This window comes from Drosophila subpulchrella, chromosome X (genome assembly GCF_014743375.2).
Source record: "Drosophila subpulchrella strain 33 F10 #4 breed RU33 chromosome X, RU_Dsub_v1.1 Primary Assembly, whole genome shotgun sequence".
NCBI lineage: Eukaryota > Metazoa > Arthropoda > Insecta > Diptera > Drosophilidae > Drosophila > Drosophila subpulchrella.
The window spans coordinates 28,685,162-28,704,884 of record NC_050613.1 but is presented as its reverse complement, the minus strand read 5'-3'; the positions used below and the strand labels follow the sequence as shown (position 1 = coordinate 28,704,884).

The window sequence follows — 19,723 nt, the reverse complement described above, 5'->3', positions numbered from 1 at the left end:
ACACCAATGGCATTGTTTCGCCGTAAGTCCCATTAACGTATTTCACCCCTGTTGCGTCCACTGCTCCAGTGATCTAATGCAATCCGATGCAATTTGCCGCCACTCCCAGCGATGGCCAGCACTTTCACATGGCAGTCTCTTCCTTTTTGCCACATCGCTCGCTTGCCACACGTCGTCATTTTTTACGTAAAGATCCGAGACTCTGCGGCCAAACAATTAGCATAATCAGCTGCCGCAATGGCTGGTAAATTGTGCCAATTTCTATAATTTTCAAATGCGGCAGCGTCTGTCGACTTTCCACTCGAATTAAAAAGTGGTCGGCGACTTCCGCACTTTCTGGGAGATTCGCATTTTCATTCGCAATTCGCATTCCCACTGCCATTTGCATGATCCTTAAATCGAGATGGAGATCTCTATGCTGTCCGCTTCTCCGAGGAGCCCTGCCCGATATCATTTTGCAGAGGAAATGAAATCGAAAGTCCGCCGCCTATGGTTTGCCATTGTTGTCACGGTTTTGCATCTCTGGGAAGTCTGCCAAGTTTCTTTCGCCAACTTGATCCAAGTACATCGGACTCTTCCCCGTCCGGAATCTTATCAATCACCCAGCATTTCCCTTTTCAGTATGTTCGAAAAAAAGTACCTGCTGAAAACTGTCTGCATTATGATCTAAACGATTATTTCGCCCCAACAATGGACCCATAAAACACCAGCTGTAACTGAAACAGCTCCGGCAACAAATTAATAACTTAAGCGATGGGCGGTAAGAAGGGGGTCTCTGTGAGCAGTCCGATCTACAAACATAACAATTTCCAGCATTGTCGAAGCGTTGCAGATGCCACAGTGAAGCAGAAACAAATGGAATTTCTATGAAAAAAATAACACAAATATATTAAAATGCTAGAAAAGTTAAGGGCTCTTGAAAAGGGGTTTGGGACACCTCCTTATATATAGATCCTAAACATAACCAACACTTAGAAAAAAGTAAAACATAAATAACGCAAGCTCATCAGATAGGTCAAAACTTATATATATATATATATAGTACATCTACAAATCCGAAATTAAGAACTATATACTCCTATAAATGACATAAAATTATGATTCTCAACAAGTTACGCCAGTTTTAGTCTAATAAACTTCGTTTGAACCACTGTGCTGCCACAGCTGTTTTTTGGTAGCTGGCAGTGTATTTGGTGGGGTTTCTGCAGTCTCTGCACTTTTTGGCCACATAACGGAGCATGGATATATAGCTAAATCGCTCTGGCAATCGCATTCGGCTGATGGCAAGGTTGTTGATCTTCACATATGAACACATGTATGTGGATGGGGCCGAAACGCTTTGCCAGCTTTGTGTTGCTTTTGTTTTTGCCGCTGCGAAATGGTTTCGCTTTTATTATTACGGCTATTATCGTTAGTGTTAAGTGTGGCAAGTGTTTCAGTATCAGTTTCAGTTTCAGTTTCGTTTTTCGCTTCTCTTGCAGAATATTAAAATATAAATCATACGCCCTGTGGGCCAGCCAATAGCCAATTGAAAGGAAATACTCGGCCAGCAGCAGCAGCACGTAAGGGAAATTAATCGAAATGGCCAGTCGCATTGGTAAGTTATTTCAAGGGGATACTCCCACTCATCACTAGACCCGTTTATCGAAATTGAAATCAACTGTGTTTTCGGCAAATAGAAACTCTTCGGAGCTCTGGCCAAAATCATCATAAATCAGCAAACACTTTTATTTTCGTTTGTCTTGGCTCCTTGTTAATTACTATGCACTGAATCAGTGACCATGAAGCCAACCACTGACTGGAGAGCTGCTGCACCGCCAAAACCACCACTCTCATCTTTGTGCCACGGTTTCCACTTGTCTGCCTCAAACGGGAATACCCCGAACTGCAAAGCGAATGGTCAAGATCGGATCAAATGAGATAAAGTCTCATGTTTCCTTCAGGAGTTTATAATAATAGGTCTTACAAAATTTTAAGTTTAGAAGGTATCGAATCAACTTGTAATCCCTAAAATGTAACTCTATTAAATCCTTTCTATAAATTTTGAGCCTATTTAATTTTATAGAAATCACCCAATAAAAAACAAGGAAGAACGCTATAGTCGAGTACCTCGACTATCAGATACCCGTTACTCAGCTAAAGGGACCAAAGGAAAATGGAGATATGCAAGCAGCAAATGCGCCACCTACCGGCGGTAGACAGATTTAAGCGTTGTGGGCATTTGAGTGGGCGTGGCAAAGTTTTTTTTAAATCAATCGATAGGTATTGACGAGACCAATACATTTAAGTTAAAATTTTTTATCTAGCACGAAAATTGTGGGCGCCACAGGCTTGGGCGGTTTGTGGGCGTTAGAGTGGGCGTGGCAAACTTTTTTTTAAATCAATCGATAGGTATTGACGAGACCAATACATTTCAGTTTAAATTTTTTATCTACCATGAAAATTGTGGGCGCCACAGACTTGGGCGGTTTGTGGGCGTTGGAGTGGGCGTGGCATATTCGCGTAATAAACTTGCGCTGCGCTCAAGCCTACGGAATCTAAATCTGAAAACTCGTTTCTCTATCTTTGATATTTTCCGAGATATCCGCGTTCATATTTACGATTTTTTGAAGTTTGTGGGCGGTTTGTGGGCGTTAAAGTGGGCGTGGCAAACTTTTTTTTAAGTCAGTCGGTAGGTATTGATGAGAACAATACATTTCAGTTAAAATTTTTGTTCTAGCATCAAAACTGTAGGAGCCACAGTTTTGGGCGGTTTGTGGGCGTTAGAGTGGGCGTGGCACTCTTTTGAAACAAACTTGCGCTGCGCAGGAATCTCAGGAATCTGCATGCCTAATCCCAGTATTGTAGCTCTTATAGTTTCCAAGATCTCAGCGTTCATACGGACAGACGGACAGACGGACAGACGGACAGACGGACAGACGGACATGGCTAGATCGACTCGGCTAGTGATCCTGATCAAGAATATATATACTTTATGGGGTCGGAAACGCTTCCTTCTGCCTGTTACATACTTTCCGACGAATCTAGTATACCCTTTTACTCTACGAGTAACGGGTATAATTATGATACTTTCTTGTAACCAATTGTAACCAAAGTCCTTGGGCTAATAAAACTGCCTTGGACTTGCCCGATTATTGCATACTATATATTCATAGCTCCGCATTCCAGTTGGCAACCCCATCATATCCAATTTAACCCAATCCAAGCCAATCCAATCACCCGTCGGATTCTCCTCCTGCTTTCCGGGCTCCAAGTGGAGTGGGTTAGTCACTGCTCCCCGTTGTCCATTATTTGTCGTTTAGCCCAATAAATGCCTCTGGTCGCGAGGATTTTACAAGTCAATTACGGGTATTACCCCTCTATGCTCGCCGGCAAACATTTCATTGAACTGTTTGTGGTATGGGGTTTGTTTGGCTTAGCTTATGGCTTAATTGGCCATCAAAGTGGCAGCTGAAACGGAGACGGAGGCCGAAACTGAAGCCAAGAAACTAAAAACCAAAGACTGCAAGCGAAAAACCAGTTGTCCCGTTTTCCTCTCTCTTTCCCGCTGCCATATGGCCATCTCTATCGCACTTTATCGCCTCTATAATGGGCGAACTTATCACGCATACGCCGAGTTGTGCGTCGATGGCTTATTACGATTCGAATTGTCATCGAAAGTGAAGCGATCTTTCTCCCTATCTCTCTCTCTCTCTCTCACTCTTTCTATTGCACTTGCACTTTTCTCGCTTTTCTTTGGCGCGCACATTCGCATAAATTTTCCGCTGCAGCGGTCCGCATCATTATAAAAGCCTCGCCTCGCCAGCTGGCCGCCAACAATCCCAGCTGAGACTCCGGCGCGCCACGATGTCAGCGCCACGATCACTGTCCCGTCTGCATCACCATCATAATCAGGAGTCCCACCCGATCCATACGATACACAGGGTCCACCGGATCCACCCCCTTGAAATGGGATCGAGCATCCTCAGCCGGCGGCAGTGGTGCCTCTGCCTGCTGATCATCGTAAGTAATCCATCCGCTCGCGCCCAAGGATCCTGGACCCAGCGAAACCATGAGGAGTACTTTTTTTTTGGTGACCAGTGATCCAAAGTGAAGTGAACATTTGTTAAAAGTGAAAAGCATTCCTAAGGATTCTTAAGTTATTAACTATTGTTTACCAATTACCAGTCGTAAGTTTAGAGGAGTGTAAATTACTATAGACGAGAATAACATTTTGTTCCCCTCGAAAGTACAGCTTTTTTCCATATTCCCAGTATTTAATGAAATAAGTGTCAAATTCGGAATATTCTTGGATATTCAAAAATTCACTGTGCGAATTAATATCAACACAAAATTCTTTAAAAAAATGTTGCTTCGCAATATGGACATAGAAAGGGCGATTTGTCTATATCATGTTAAGGTTCTACATTTAAATCCTCCAGAGAAGGTTAACATAAAACAAAATTCTTCGAAAACTAAAACTTTCTTTTCCAATAGATCATAATATTTCAAACGACTAAAACATTGTCCCACAAAAACATTTTATAACAATACCTCCAGGTACAAGTTTTTAGTCAGAACTTAGTACATTGGGAAATTGGTTATAACATAATTTCAACTCGGAATATATGGCAAGCATAAAATTTGAAAAAAAATATTAGAAGGTAGTACAACTTAGAACATATTGAATATTATCCCCAAAAGAAACACAAACTGTTACAATCCAGCTTCGCATTAGGTTTTTGACAGATGATCTCTCAGGATTCATTGCCATTACCCTTAAACGGGATCCACTTTGCGATCGGCAGTTGCGTGCTGCAAGTATTTCATGCCGATGTTTCATTGCCCTCTCCTCTGGCCAACTGGCCATTGAACTTGGCCAACTAAGCGCCAACTTAATCATACAAAAATTGAGCTGTCGGCCGCCTCCTCCTCCTCCTTTTCTCTCTCTCTTGGCCTCCTCGAAAGCGAAAGTGAATTGGCTGAGTTTAATTAGTTTAATTGCGAGGCGGGCACAAACAAATCGGCCCAAAACGAAGTGGCCAAGTGGAGTCAAGGCGAGTAATTAGCATCAGTTGACAAGCCACGACATCCTTTATACAATGGATAGATTAATATATGAATCAGGCCATTTCTCAGATCAACCATCAATTGTTATCCTTACAGATGTCGACACTTTGCAGTGCTGTTTCAGTGACCTCGGGCACATCGGGCAACAGTCGCCGCCGATCGGGAGGACCAGGAGCAGGTGCATCCTCTCTGGAGGACACTGGTGAGAAGACGATTCCCGATCAGCTGGCTTTGGCAGCCAGTCGTCGCGGGTCGGATGAGCGTGGCTACTCCAGGAGGGGATCGGTGATACACAGCAGGTCAAAGGAGGCGCCCAGCAAAGGTAATATAACTTGGGATCGTATTTGAGCATATAACATAACTTAGGATCATATTTACGATCAATTCGTTTTGCTTGGGCTGGCAGAAAAAGAATCATATATATTTTAGAATATGTCCTTGGGACAATCACTAAAGTTGATCATTTACATTGGCTAGTGTAAAGGACTTACAAAAGAAAAGGCTTTCTTTTATAAGACTGAATTATACTCGAACACAAAGAAATTATAAATAAATTATGCCCAAGAGTATGCAACAATTAAGAGATTGCAGTTTGCAGTTTAACAAAAAATGCATTCCTTGTATATCCCCCAGATTACAGCTATGGTCAGGTGGAACTGAATCTCGTGCGTCCAGAGCAGGATTCGCATCCGAAACTCATTCTGACCACCACGACCACAGCATCCGGATCCGGATCCGCCGTCAATCTAGAGGATTCCCCATCGGCAGCTGAGTACGTGGCCAATGCCATCAAGTTGGCCTACAAACAGCCAACGCTTCAGATTCCGCACAAGAATCCAAGCCAGATTCAGAATCAGAATCAGAACCAGAATCCTAATCAACACCACATCCAGGCGCATAAGGATCTGCAAGCATCCACCCAGAGGAGTTATCAGGAGCAGAGGAGGGACAGGGAAAGAGAGCTCCTAGAACTGCAAATGCAGAAGGAGCTGCAACAGCAGGCATTGATCCTGTCTTCGGGACCCTCATCGCCATCCTCCTCGGGACTGGGATTGGGATCGGGGTCCTCCTCCTCGTCGTCACCACCCTCCCCTGATTTAGCACCTGCTCCCGTCTACGAAAAGGAACCTGTCACACGGAGCTATGAACTCTACCAACCGTCCACCGAGGGGGAATCCCATGTCCAGGGCCAAGGCCAAGACCAAGACATCGAACGTCACTACCGTCCCAAGTATAACAACAACTACAGCAGCCACAACGCCCCCTATCAGCCACAGCAAATCTACAGAAATCTCGAAGCCGAGGCCGAGGAAAAGGTCCGTGTCTCAGCCTCTACCGAGATTCCGAAATCGGAGATAATGAAGCAGATTGAAAAGAGCGTGATTAAGTACATGAAGGAACTGGAGGCAGAGGGCAAGATCCTGAGTACGCCCCAAGAGGCGGCCGCGCCTCCGCCACCACCGCCGCCGCCCCCGATCACCAAGACCTACTACAAGTCGCAGCCACTGCTTTCATCTGGTATCCATTCCGGATCCATATCCTCCTCGCACTCGGAGGAGAAGCGCTACAGCAGCAGTACAGTGAGGCCCAAGTATACGGCACCACCGCCAACGAAACAACAACAGCTGCACCACCACCAACACCAGGTGCACCATCCACAGCAGCAGCAGCAGGTGCACCACACACATCAAATTGCGGGGAAATTAAGGAGCTCCTCCTCGCTGACGAATTCGAAACCCATTCAGCACTTTCAGTCCGAAACGGAAACCGCCTATCAGGCACCCGATTTACCCGTCGACGAACTGAGTCCAAATGTGGAGTTCATCTACAAGATCAAGACCCGGGCGCCCCTGCAAACGGCCACGGTGAAGACCGTCTCCAAACCCTACACTCTGCCCCTAAAGAGTGCCGAGCACTTTGATCATGGTGCGGCTCTGAAGAATATCGAAGAGTTCGATCTATCTCACGTAGTGCCCACTCCAGATCGGGTAGAAAGAGAAAGGGAAAGGGAGCGAGAGCGAGAGCGTGAACGCGATTCCCGGGAAGATCAGGAAAGGCTTATCAACTCGGGTAAGCCCCACAAGTTGTACTTCAATTCGGAAATCTACCACGACATCAATGCCTTGCCCTACAAAAGCAAAGAGGCCGCTCTGCAGGAGTATCGTCACAAGCTCAAGGCAACCGGTTCATCGGGGGAACTGCATCCGGATTACAAGGGCTACTCCTCTGGATACTTTGCCGAACCGGAGCCCGAGGTGGAAAATGAGTCCAAGCTGATCCTGAACGAAGAGGGTTATCCCTATCATTATGTGCTCAAGAAGGAAGCCCTGCTGGACGACCATGATCCCTGGTTGGACCAGCAGCCTCTACGCCTCGCCCACGCCCACGCCCACACGCACGGCCACCAGCACGCCCATGGCCACGCCCACAATAATAACAACAAACATCCCAGTCTCGAATACGACAGCTACAGTCCGAAATACAATAACAATCCCGAGGGCTATGGCTATCAGCACACCTACAAGGTCAGAGGTCAGGCGGGAGGAGGCGGCGGTGGTTCGGGAGGCGTGGTCGTTTCAGGGGGCGCCACAGGGGCGGGGGCTGGAAAGCGTGGCAAACGGGGGGGTGGTGCCCATCCCAGACAAGAAGCGATTAAGAAGCAACTGCGTGCATCGGAGGTTAAGGACTTGGAAGCCAGTTTGGCACTGAGACCACCTCCCAAATAGTTATCCCTCACTTTATCGGTTAAACCCCAATTTCCACCACCCTCGTAGCTGATTTTATGCCAGAGTTTCGTGCATGGTTGATTGTATATGCTATTTTTTTTTTTAGAATCTAAGATTAAGTATGATTATTTATTGTATGGCCAACTGCTAATCGAGTAGAAATGCGATAACAAATAACGCAAATAAACGAATTAATAAAATAATGAAAAACGAAAAAACCATAATTTTAAAGTTCACCAACCATTATAAGCTTAGTAGAATTTTACCCACTACCTTTCTAGTGGTAAAACACCTAAGAAAATCGTAAATTCATCAACTTAACGTTTTTCATAACCGATAAATAAACTTCGAGTCTGCAAAAAAAAGTCAAAGTACCGCAGCTTTTTTCCATCTCTATCGATAGAAAAAATAAAAGTGCTGCCCATGCCTTTACCTTTTCTTTTCTTTATTCGGCTATTTGTTTTGCTTGGCGCTTCGCTTTTATTGAAATACCGAGGGGTATAAGTGTGCGTGTGATATAATTAATATTTTTGAGCACAATTATAAGGCAGCCGCCTACAACCCCCAAAAATCCAAACTGATTGAAAGATCCAAAGATTCAGCCTCGGATTGTGTAAGTCAAAGTAAAAGTGCCGCCACCTCTGGTTTGCATTTTAAATCTCAACTAAATGTAAGTACATCCGCCGCATTTGTGTTGTTCTGGTTTTAGTTTTACATAGGAACACTAGATATGCGGGTGAGAATCTGTTGTAGATGGCACAAGAGTGTCAAATGTGTGGTTACGTGAGAATTTGCCGATTTATTGCCGGCCCAGGGGCAACTTTGTATCTATTTTTTTTGGTTCAAGTTCGGCCCCCGCTCACGCACAGATTTTTATTCAAGATCATACAGTTTGTACAGCGTCGACCGTTGGTGGGTATAAAAAGTATTTTCACTGGCTGTAGCTAGTCATTGCTCACTCAGCACTCAAGCCCCGAAATCAGCCGCAAAGATGAAGCTCAAAGCTGTCAGAGTGAGTCCAGTGAATCCTTTTCGGTTATCCCACATTAATTGAATATTTTCTGCAGATTCTCTTGCTCTTTGCCCTTTTGAGTGTTTCCTATATCCAGGCCGTTGTGGTCGGCCCCCAGCAATTGCACAATAACAACAAGAATGGCTATCGCTATAACGGCCCCGCCCACAAATATCTGCCATCTGAGGAGTCGCCCTCGCACGGCAGCAACTTGGATTCGGCCTCGGATTTGGGCCACGGCCACCGTCAGCAGGCCTTCAACGGTCCCTATAGCTCACAGTATTACCAAGGACAGCAGCAACAAGGCCAGGAACATCAGCAACATGGCCAGGGACAACAGCAACATGGCCAGGGACAACAGCAACATCGCCCTCAGCAGGAGGAGGATGACTCCTGGCAATCGGTTTTCTCCCAGCAGCAGCAGCAGCATCAAAGCTTGGGAAACAACCAGCAACATCATCAAATATCTGGACACCAGGCATATAATGAGGGAGCTGCCTATCAGCAACATCAAGGATTGGGCAACGGGCCACATCGTCAACAGGCTTCCAACCAGCAGAATCAGGGCCATCAACTCAACCAACACTCGTACGAACCATCTAATTCCCAGCAGCAGCAACATCATCAAGGTCTGGGTCACCAGCAACATCAGCAGCAGCGACAGGAGTCCTGGAACTCAATTCAAGGGCAGCAGGAAGCCGAGTCCTGGCTATCTTCACAGGGTCATGGCTTCCAGCAGCAGCAACACCAACAACTCAATCAACAGCAACACCAGCAGCAGCAGCAGCAGCACAATCGCTTTGGGCAACAACAGCTGCCTCTGCGCGGTGACCTTTGGCAACCCATCCGTGAACTGGACCTCGAGAAACTCCCTTCGGCTGAGGCCATTGCCAATAGCCACAAGACGATCGCTGCTCCCGGACGAGATGTGAAGCTAGTGCCAAGTTATACGCTTTCCAGCGATTTCGAGCACGATCGGTTTATTGGATTGGATGCTCAGGACACTCGACTGCTGACCCAATCTCTGCCAGATGCCTACCGGAAGCAGCTTTTTTCCTCGCCCTCGGGACCTTCCTCTTTGGGCCAGCGACAGCATGAGCAGCAGCTGAATGGATCCCCAGCTTACGGTGTTTCCCATGGGGGTTCCCTTGGTGGTTCCTACGGAGGTTCCCTTGGTGGTTCCCTTGGTGGTTCCCACGGAGCTTCCCTTGGTGGATCCTCCTCCGACTTTCTGCAGATGCAGTCCCACTCGTATCAGCTGCCTTCTACCCACAGCACACACAGGGAATGGCCTCAAGAGAAGGAGCAGCAGCAGCAGCAGCATGGATCTCAGCAACTAATCTCCGGCAATCGTCAGTACTCGGCGAGTGCCTATGCCGTCGCCCCATCTGATCTGCACTCCTCTCAGCCCTCTCAACCGTCCAAAAATAGCCTGACCCATCCCAGCCGGGACTTCCAGCCACCCTACTACTAAATCCATTTCCATTTCATGATGGATCCTCCACCGTAAGGTTCTGAACCCTATTCTCAAATACCCTATTCAACACTCGCCTTTCTCAGGAAAAGCAATTGGTCTGAAAATCAAATCATTTTAGTAAGAATTGTACAGATAAATACATTTTCAAAATTTTTTTTTGTTTAATAAAGCATGCATTGATTAACATATCGTTTTGGTAGTTTTATATGGTAATAACTATTTTCTGACCAAGAGATTCGGACTTTGAAAATTTCAGCACCCAAAGAACTAAACTACGAATGAAATTACATACCTATGAGAACTTCGTATTCTTATGATGGGCATATGTACAATCCAAAGTATAATCCAATGCTTACTATTGTTACTTTTTGTATCTGTAACAATTAAAGTGGGTTTCTGGCGCTCAAGTGATATCATCCCAAACGGGAAGCAGCCACGACCTTCGCAGATGGCTAAAAGCGAGCGTGGCTAATTTGATTACGATTTTCGCAGATAATTACGAGAATTTTGTAATTTTCTCATACTTGAGTTGCTGCTTGTTTATGTTTGTTGCTGCTGGCAAATTAGACGCCAACAAATTAGAGACGACTTGGATTCGGATTCGGATTCGGTGTTCTCGCGCTGCTTCCGCCAACCAAGTGAAGGTAAAACAAACAGAAACCGCACCTTAAAAACACCCACAGCAACATCGCCGAACGGCAGCAACAGTGCAACTTTCATTGCAGCAGGAAGCCAGCAGCAATAAGAAAATATTGCATTCACAGGCCGATCCGATCCGATCAGTGCTCTCTTTTTGGCACACTATTTGTTAGGTTCATGCTTCGGTTTCAATCAAGTCGAGTCATCGAAATTGAAATGTTGCCGTCGTGCGAAAGCGATCGGCAACAACGCCAAAAACTGACAGCAGCAACACCAACTGTCCATTTCTGAGGGCAAGCTGGTATACGCGATTGTAGTACGGCGTCACTTTCATTTTCAGTGGGCAAATTGTTTTACGGAAGTCGAGGAATTTGGCAAAAGATGAAATGCATTTAAAGGGTGATCTTTATGCAGCATACTATAAAAGCTGGTCGAATACTAATGGGTAATAATTAAATTATCCAAATTGTATCTAAAGCCACAGCAAAAGAGCCGTTTTCTTGAAGGGAAAACATTATTACACAGAAAAAAAAGGGAGCATTTTACATTTCTCTCTGCTGATACTGAAGCAATAATCATAAACATAGCATACGAATTATTTTCCCGTGCAGCTGACAGCTAATCTGGGTAATTCCTCAAGTGGAAAATGTTGCGTTCGAAGGGCGACGAAGACCAAAAGTCCCCGGCTCAGTTACATGGGTTGTTGATCGCACAAAAGACGACGACGTCAGCAGCGGCAATTTTCGAACCTGCAACATTGCAACATCGTTTTCGCAAGCGCCAAAAGCCAAAAAATCATTTAATCAGAATGAGGTTTAATCAAAACTATAGTTTTAATCAACTTGGGCGTGTTTCGATGCTGGGCAAATGGGGTGGTGGGCAATTGGATGCCCGATTGCGCAACCAAGAGGAAGAGATGGAAGTGGAAGGGATCGCTTACAGCGGAACCACAGATATCGAATGACACTGGGCCTTTTTCATATATATGCCCGAGATGCCAGGGCCACTCCAAGCATTTGCAAAAGACATTTACCTTGGGCAGCATGTTCAGGGTTATTCAACTGCATATCCTGATCCTGGTCAGCTCGTTGGCATTGATGAGCGCACAGCAGCAGCAGCAGCAGCCAGGGTTTCAAACGTATCCCTCATGGCTATACTCTATGCCCTGGCGTCCATTGATCCTGCCCACAGCTAGCCCTTTGCCGCCTCTGGATGGGATTGCTCAACTGAGTCCTGGTTACACGGGCCCCCAGACGTTCCCTCCAGTTCCTCAGGATCAACAGCAGCAGCAGCAACAAAAGCAGCAATTTACCATCCCGCAGCAGCAGCAATATCAGCCACCAAACCAACAGCAGTACCAACAGCCATTTCAGCCCGTACTGGTGGGTTTATTCACTCCTCAGCTGCAGGCCCATCCCCTGGCCGCTCCTCCACAGGCTGGACACTTTGGCCTGCCCTTCAGACCATCCCCCTTCGCCGGCTACACGGATGACGAGGATGGTGATACGGTTCAGGGGCAGGGAAACCAAGTCCAGGAGCAACAGCCGCAGCAGCAACTGGAGGAAGCCCCCTTCCATGCCTATCCCTATAATAAGCCAGTGCAGGAGCAGCCAAGTGGTGCAGGAGGATTTGGAGGTGGCCCACTAGGCTACGTATATTTCTCCCCTAGTAATGCTTATAATCTCGTAAGAACTTAGGTCAGGTAAAGCTAAATTAATATCGAATATAAAAACACTTTTTTTTGTCAATCCATAAGTACCAACAAACTTAACCTACTAAATCTGAAATTCTTAGTTTTTATAAGCTCAAGCTGAGGTAATTACACTTTAAAATAATTATATACTATAGATTACAGATGAGAAAATAAAGTAAGTCCAAATATTACTTTGTAAAGTTATACTTGGATTTTTAGGATATTATTATTATTATCATTATCTTAGCTCGCTTAAGATAAATAGATATTTCATAAATATGACAAGTACATCAATTATAAAAACAATTACCCAATTAACAAAATAAGATCTCGATTTTTATTTTCCTCACCTCATAGACCGATTGGAAAGGGGTCTACACTCACATTCACTCTATGGGGGTCCGGGGGTCTGGGACCCAGTGAAAATCCATCTACAAGTACAAATCCAAATCCAAGTCCCAGGTTCAGTTCCCATGCCAAATTCAAATTCAAGTCCATGTCTGGGTCTTGGCAATGTAGTGCCGGCGATGATGACTCGCCCCCTCTTTGAGGCCGCGTCTTAAAAGGCGGTCGACTTTTACCATGGGCGGATTGGATTTTCGGATCTCTGGCAATTTGTTGCCACTTTCAAATGCCTCAATTACGGCAGTCTCGTCTCGTCTCGCACAAGTCCCAAATCTGCGAAATTATAACTCGATCGACGTGGCAGGTGTGACCTTGGCTGGCGGATTGCGCAACCGTCTGAGGGGGACTAAGCGGGTGCCAGGCAATTACATCAACTAAAAGCTCTACGGTGGCACACGACTGTTGGCAAAAGAAACGGACAAAAGGCGGAATCAAATCGCTTTGGCGGTCGAAGATTAAGATGAAGAATTACCAACAGTCACTAGCCAACAGAAACGAGATTCAGAGATTGATAAATATGTACATCCCAGGCTTTAAAAATAATAATACTCTTCAGTAAGCATACCAAAACAAAGGTTTTTCATGAGATCTATAAATCAAGTCCGTATACCAAATTTTCTAGCCCTAGCTCTAATGGTTCCTGAGTTCCTTGGGTTTTTGAGTGTTGATCACCGCCTAAAATATGACATCTTAAGAAATACTCGGTATTAATACAAGTGTTGACAAAGAACTGCGCTTGGGGTCGCCGGCTAACTACCAGATGACCCAAACCATGGGCAAAGTACGCCAGCGAGGTGCACATCATTCAACGCTCAGGGACGTCGTCAGCATGCAGATACATTGCCTGGGTTTCGGGCCAAGTCCATTAGTTAGCCATGGGTCATCAGCACCAAAGGGGAGGTGGTTCAAAGGGGCACCAATACACGACTCCAAGCTATTGCCAAATCATCATCATCCACAGCAGAGACCCAAATTAAGATCCCGAACGGTGGCAAAACAAATCGCTTTTCGAATTACAAAAAAATTCGCGCAGCTGAGAAAACAGCAACAATTAGAGGGCGAAGAAAGAGGAAGCAGAGGGAGTGCAAAAAGAGGATAGAGGGGCAAAGCAGAAGAGGAAAGGGGCGTGCTGCTGTGAATTAAATGCAATTTACGCATAAGCTAAGGTGATTACTGGGGACAAACGAAAGGGAAGGGGGAAATCAAAGCAACGGTAACTTGGGAAAACACACACAAAAACAAAGTTAACAAGGCAGGGCCAAAATGGGAAGGCGGGGGGCGTGGTCGCAGACATGTGATATTAAAAAGTGTCACTTGAACTTGAGTGGCGCTGTCGAGTCCCAAGATGCGCACAGTGAATAGAAAATGGTAAAAACTGGAAAACTTAATGATTTTTACATGTGTATGTATACATACATACATAGTCACATTAATATATTAACGGTATATTTCGCGTAGTCTGCGCTTTGATAAATATATATGTAATATGTAAATCAAGGTGTTTTTTAACAAGGTGTGTACTCACTTTTTTATGTGCGGGCTCTTTTGTTCTTTCCAAAATGTTGCACTTTTACCGTTTTCCGTTCATCCCTTCCTCTTTGCAGGGAAAGCGAAATAAAGTTGAGATCCGCTATTTTTCGAAGGTTTCTTTGGTCTTCCTCTTGTTCGCTGGAGAAAGGCGGGGGGAAAGCGAAAAAGTTGTGAAAACCGCTTTTCACCCTAACATTAGCAACAAACTATTTATTAAAATCTTATTATCACTTTTCCGGGCAGAGCTTGTTGCCATTTTCTTTGATTCCTCCAAATTTAATGTGCGCAGCGCGCTTCTGATCTGCTGAATGACAAATGACGCTTCTTTTTTGGCAATTGGAGAGAATGAGAGAGCCTGGGTACAGTTACAGTTTGAGAACATTTGGAACAGTGGGTGGGATAGGAGGCTAACATACACTTAAAAAACTAGAAGTCACTCAAAATATGCATGGAACTAATAAAAATAGATAAATTATTCACATTAAGCGAATATTTATTATACAGGTTGGGCGTACTATTTTTAATACTTTAAGGGAACTTAAATCAGTATTTTTATTTTAAAATTTTTTGATTTTAGGTATTTCTACTTCTACAAACAACAAAACTGGCTGCTTCATTTGGAATTTAGTAGGAGCTTTGGTTTGTGACTCTTTGCTTTTGCCCCACTGTACGGCGAACGAGAGTGAAAGAGTAAAGAGTTGCAGCGCAGTCGGCGTCGATGTCGGCGGCACACAAAGCGAAACCAAATACCGTTGCTTTTCGCGTGCGTGTGCGTGAGAGCGTCAAAGAGAGTAGTAGCGAAAATGGCCAAAAACGGAGAAGGAAAAATCCGAGTATTTCGGAGTGGCGGGCATTCAAAAAGTATAAAAGGGTCGCCATTCACAGAGGTCGCCAACATAGCGCCAACGGCAGCGACTCGACTCGCGGCTCCATTTCCTGTACAGCGGTTCCAACGCGAACGACCCGACCCAAGGATAACCTTTGAACCATTTTTTTTTCCGTGATTTTTTGTTGTGTTTGATCATGAAACTCGCCGGAGTACCGTTGGCTGGGTCTTTGCTAAGCTGCTGCTTCTTCTTACTGGCAGCTGGCTCTTCTTCGGTGCCTGCTGCTTCTTCCCAAGTGCCCGCATCCGCATCCGTTTCCGCTCCAGCTCCCCTTCCCGCTCCCGCTGCATCTTCTTCCAAGCCAAAAAGAGATGCGGGTTTGAGTTTTGGCGGAATATCCAGTTATCACGGACCCTCCCACAAGTACCTGCCGCCCGCCTATGAGAACCACCTCAACTTTGGCAGCTACCATGGGAGTCCCTTGGGCTCCGGCGGTTATTCCGATTACTCTAGTCACCTGAAGGGGGAGAGCAGTTACGGACATCATTACGGAAGTCACGCCGGAAGTCACGGTTACGCCAGCTCCAATGGCCACGGAAGACCCCACCATTATAGCACCGGCGGAAGTCCCAAAATCGAAACCTATATCGTTCAGACAAGCGGATCTCCGAGTTCCGGCCACAACTATCACGGTCAGAGTCATGGAATAGGTCACGGAATCAGTCATGGAATCGGACACGGAATCGGTCACGGAATAAGTCAGGGGCACAACCATGGATCCGGATCCGGACTGGGCTATAAATATGCACCCTCCTCGGCTGGAGGCTACCTGAATCTGCTGGGTAACAACCACAAGACCAGCACCTATGTGGTGGCTACACCCGAATATTCCTCCGGCAGCAGTCACGGAGGAAGTAGTCACGGAATTGGCTACGGATCAGGCCCAGTTCACAGACCCAGCTACAGTGGCCACCTACCCAGTCACGGCTATGGCGGCGGCTTTGGTCATGCTATTAGCCATCAGATCAGTCACGAATCAGCCAGCCACGGACCCAGTCACAGTTTGGATCACAGCCTGGAGCATGCCTTGGAGCACGGACTGAGTCACGCTTTGGGACTGGGTCACTCGTCCGGAGGACAGTTTGCCCAGCACCCGTTGCCTCAGCTGGCGGAAGAGCACTCCGGCTACTCTTACGACGCTCCCGCCACGCCCTTTGGCAAGGGAGTGCCTCTGAGCAGCTATGGCGTACCCCTCATTCCCGGCTACGATCACCAGGAGTCACTGCAGGAGCCGGTGCAAGTGCAGGTCCTTGAGCAGGAGCAGAAAGCCGAACGGGAGCAGGAGAGGGAGACGCCGGTTTATGCCCTGGGCCACAAGGGATTGGGCCACTTCACCTACACAGCCAGCAAGCCACAGGCTCTTCACACCGACGTCCTCAGCTCCGGCCACTCGGGCGCATCAGGCCACGACCTCGATCTCTCCAAGGCGCCCTTCAAGCCCAGCGCCTTCTTGGGGGCCAAGCACGAGTCCGGATCCAATTCCATCACCGGCTATGACTACGCCACGCCCAGCTCCCCGTTTCTACAGGCCCCTTCCTCGCCGGGCTACGACTACCCGGCTCCGGCGCAGCTCTACGGACCACCCGGTCACTCCGGAGACTCCGCCACGCCCATCTTCGAGCCGGAGGCCACCTACTTGCCGCCCGCCAGCAGCTACGGCCCACCGGCCACATCCGCCCACGGATACCACTAAATTATTAAACTAGTTTTAAGGTCTAGAGTCTCCTGTATTTTTTTATCCCTATCTATTTGGTACTGTAAGCCAAGACCGAACAATAAAAATAAGAAATTAAAAACACTGTATTTTATGGAAAAAAAGGAAGAGGGGGCTAGATCATCTGCAATCCGCAGAATTTTAAAGGAGATGGATATTCTTGGAGATCTTACAAAAGAAAGTTATGGTCTTAAAAGCTCTTGACTGCACTCAATTCCCTAACAAAATATAAACTGTTGGTTTGGTATAACAAAATTCAAATATTTACCGGGCCAAATCAAATTGCTTTAATTTAAAATCGAAATGGAACTTTCTCAGAAACTCTTTCCTCGAACCTTTTGGCCCCCCACAAACTGAATGGATTCCAAGCTATTAAAATGCCTCACACGTCCCACATTTTGGCAGTTTTCTCTCTCTGATTTGTGATTACGGATTTGTTCGATTTCGGATTTCGCTTAAAAATTGTGATTCGAATTTGATGCGTGAAACTATATCAAAATATAAAGTGGACGGGGTAAGGCGGTGCGGATCGGGCAAAACACCGTTGGCATGGCAATGAGTCAAAGGCAATCCACTCAAAAGTCGCATAGTATAAAGCGATTTGAATGTGGATTGGATTGAACGGGCTAAAATGTTAACCCTCTTTTGAAAACAATATTTGAATGTAGAATATTAAGAAATCCAACCACAAATTCATAGAGGTATCCCCCATTAGAACCGTAATTCAATAACCCAAATTATAGATCCCATTCTGAAAGCCATTGGAAATATGAAAAAATTGAACATGAAAATGGGTTGAAATATTGACTCTCGTTTAAAACTAATATTTTAACGTAGAACATTAAAGAATTCAATCACAAATTCATAGAGGTATCCCACGTGAAAATCTGTATCATACAACTCAAGTTATGGATTGTGGAACTTCAGTTATGCTCTCCCGTTCTGAAAGCCATCGTAAATACGGAAAATTCCAACATGAAAATGGTTTGAAATTTTGACCATCGTTTAAATGAAAAATGTTTATAGAAAGTAAGGTAATTCAAGCACAAACTCATAGAGGTATCCCACGTCTAAATCGGGATACAATAACGAAAGTTATGGAATCCAGAAGTCCAGTTTTGGTCTCCCATTCAGGACCCCATGGGAAATACAGAAAAATTTGACATGAAAATGGGTTAAAATTTGAACCACCGTTTAAAAGAAAAAAATTAATATAGAAAGTAAGATAATTCAAGCACAAACTCATAGAGGTATCCCACGTCTAAATCGGGATACAATAACTATAGTTATGGAATCTAGAAGAGCAGTTTTGGTCTCCCATTCAGGACCCCATGGGAAGTACGGAAAAAATTGACATGAAAATGGGTTGAAATTTAGACCATCGTTTAAAAGTAAAATTTTGATACAGAAAGTAAGATAATTCAAGCACAAAGTCATAGAGGTATCCCACGTCTAAATCGGGATACAATAACGAAAGTTATGGAATCCAGAAGTCCAGTTTTGGTCTCCCATTTAGGACCCCATGGGGAGTACGGAAAAATTTGACATGAAAATGGGTTAAAATTTGGACCACCGTTTAAAAGAAAAAAATTAATATAGAAAGTAAGATAATTTAAGCACAAACCCATAGAGGTATACCACGTCTAAATCGGGATACAATAACTAAAGTTATGGAATCTAGAAGTCCAGTTTTGGTCTCCCGTTCAGGACCCCATAAGAAATATCGAAAAATTGAACATGAGAATGGGTTAAAATTTTGAAACTCTTTGAAAATAAGTATTTAAATACAGAAAATTACGAAATTCAACCTCAAATTCATAGAGCTACCCCACATCACAATCGGAATTCAATAACCCAACTTATGGATTATGGAAATGTAGTTTTGGGCCTGTAATTTATTTAGTTTAAGTTCCATCATTTTTTAGTTGATTTATCATTGCAAAGATTCGGACAATAAAGGAACAATGAAATAGAGTACAAATGAAAAGTTCTGAGCAACCAGCGAAGTGGTTTCAAAAAAAGGTAATTGGTATTCAAAGTATCACCCCATCGAAAGTGGGTGAGCCCCATTTAGTTAGCAGAAATGTGACCTAGTGGATTCCCCGCGAATTGGCACTCTTCGCATAGTCCACTTGTTCATCTCCCAGTTGCACCATTCACCTGCGGATGATGGATGGTCAACGCACTCCCGCCTCGGACCGTTTCCATATTAATCATAACTTTAACTTCATCCCATTTTCCATTCCAATCTCCGTTGCGCAATCTTTGCGATTTTACCAGCCAACCAGTTTGGGCATTTGATCCTTAAGTCGCTGACCTACATCAAAGAAATCAAGACGCAGCGCAACGTAACGAAAGTGAAAGGATGACAGCTTGATAGGCTCTGATCGGATCGGATCGGATTAGTGGATCATGACCACACCAGGAGATCGGATCTCTTCCTCTCGAGCGACTTGACCTACGCCCAGAGGTGAACTTGAAAATCTAATTGAATCTCACATCCGTTGCGGAAGCGTTCAGAATTCGCCCAGCGAGACGTGACTTAGGAGGGAATTAGAAAACGCACCACACACTTTGGCCAGATTTTCCAA

The 19,723-nt window shown here is 45.3% G+C and overlaps 4 protein-coding genes across 4 annotated transcripts; all 4 read left to right on the top strand.

Annotated features, from left to right (window-relative positions):
- The first annotated feature begins 3,881 nt into the window (after positions 1–3,881).
- LOC119557414 lies at positions 3,882–7,912 on the top strand. Its single transcript, XM_037870162.1, has 3 exons — positions 3,882–4,002; positions 5,146–5,371; positions 5,683–7,912. The coding sequence occupies exons 1-3, from the start codon at positions 3,949–3,951 to the stop codon at positions 7,773–7,775; spliced, it is 2,373 nt and encodes a 790-aa protein (XP_037726090.1). The 5' UTR covers positions 3,882–3,948; the 3' UTR covers positions 7,776–7,912.
- Positions 7,913–8,426: 514 nt separating this feature from the next.
- Positions 8,427–10,452, top strand: LOC119557421 (hybrid signal transduction histidine kinase L). Its single transcript, XM_037870173.1, has 3 exons — positions 8,427–8,445; positions 8,658–8,787; positions 8,843–10,452. The coding sequence occupies exons 2-3, from the start codon at positions 8,767–8,769 to the stop codon at positions 10,259–10,261; spliced, it is 1,440 nt and encodes a 479-aa protein (XP_037726101.1). The 5' UTR covers positions 8,427–8,445; positions 8,658–8,766; the 3' UTR covers positions 10,262–10,452.
- A 1,494-nt stretch (positions 10,453–11,946) lies between these two features.
- Positions 11,947–12,600, top strand: LOC119555992 (nuclear transcription factor Y subunit beta). Its single transcript, XM_037867723.1, has one exon. The coding sequence runs from the start codon at positions 11,947–11,949 to the stop codon at positions 12,598–12,600; it is 654 nt and encodes a 217-aa protein (XP_037723651.1).
- Positions 12,601–15,459: 2,859 nt separating this feature from the next.
- Positions 15,460–17,111, top strand: LOC119557129 (fibroin heavy chain). Its single transcript, XM_037869712.1, has one exon. It carries the CDS (start codon positions 15,555–15,557, stop codon positions 17,109–17,111), a length of 1,557 nt encoding a protein of 518 aa, XP_037725640.1. The 5' UTR covers positions 15,460–15,554.
- Positions 17,112–19,723: the final 2,612 nt, after the last annotated feature.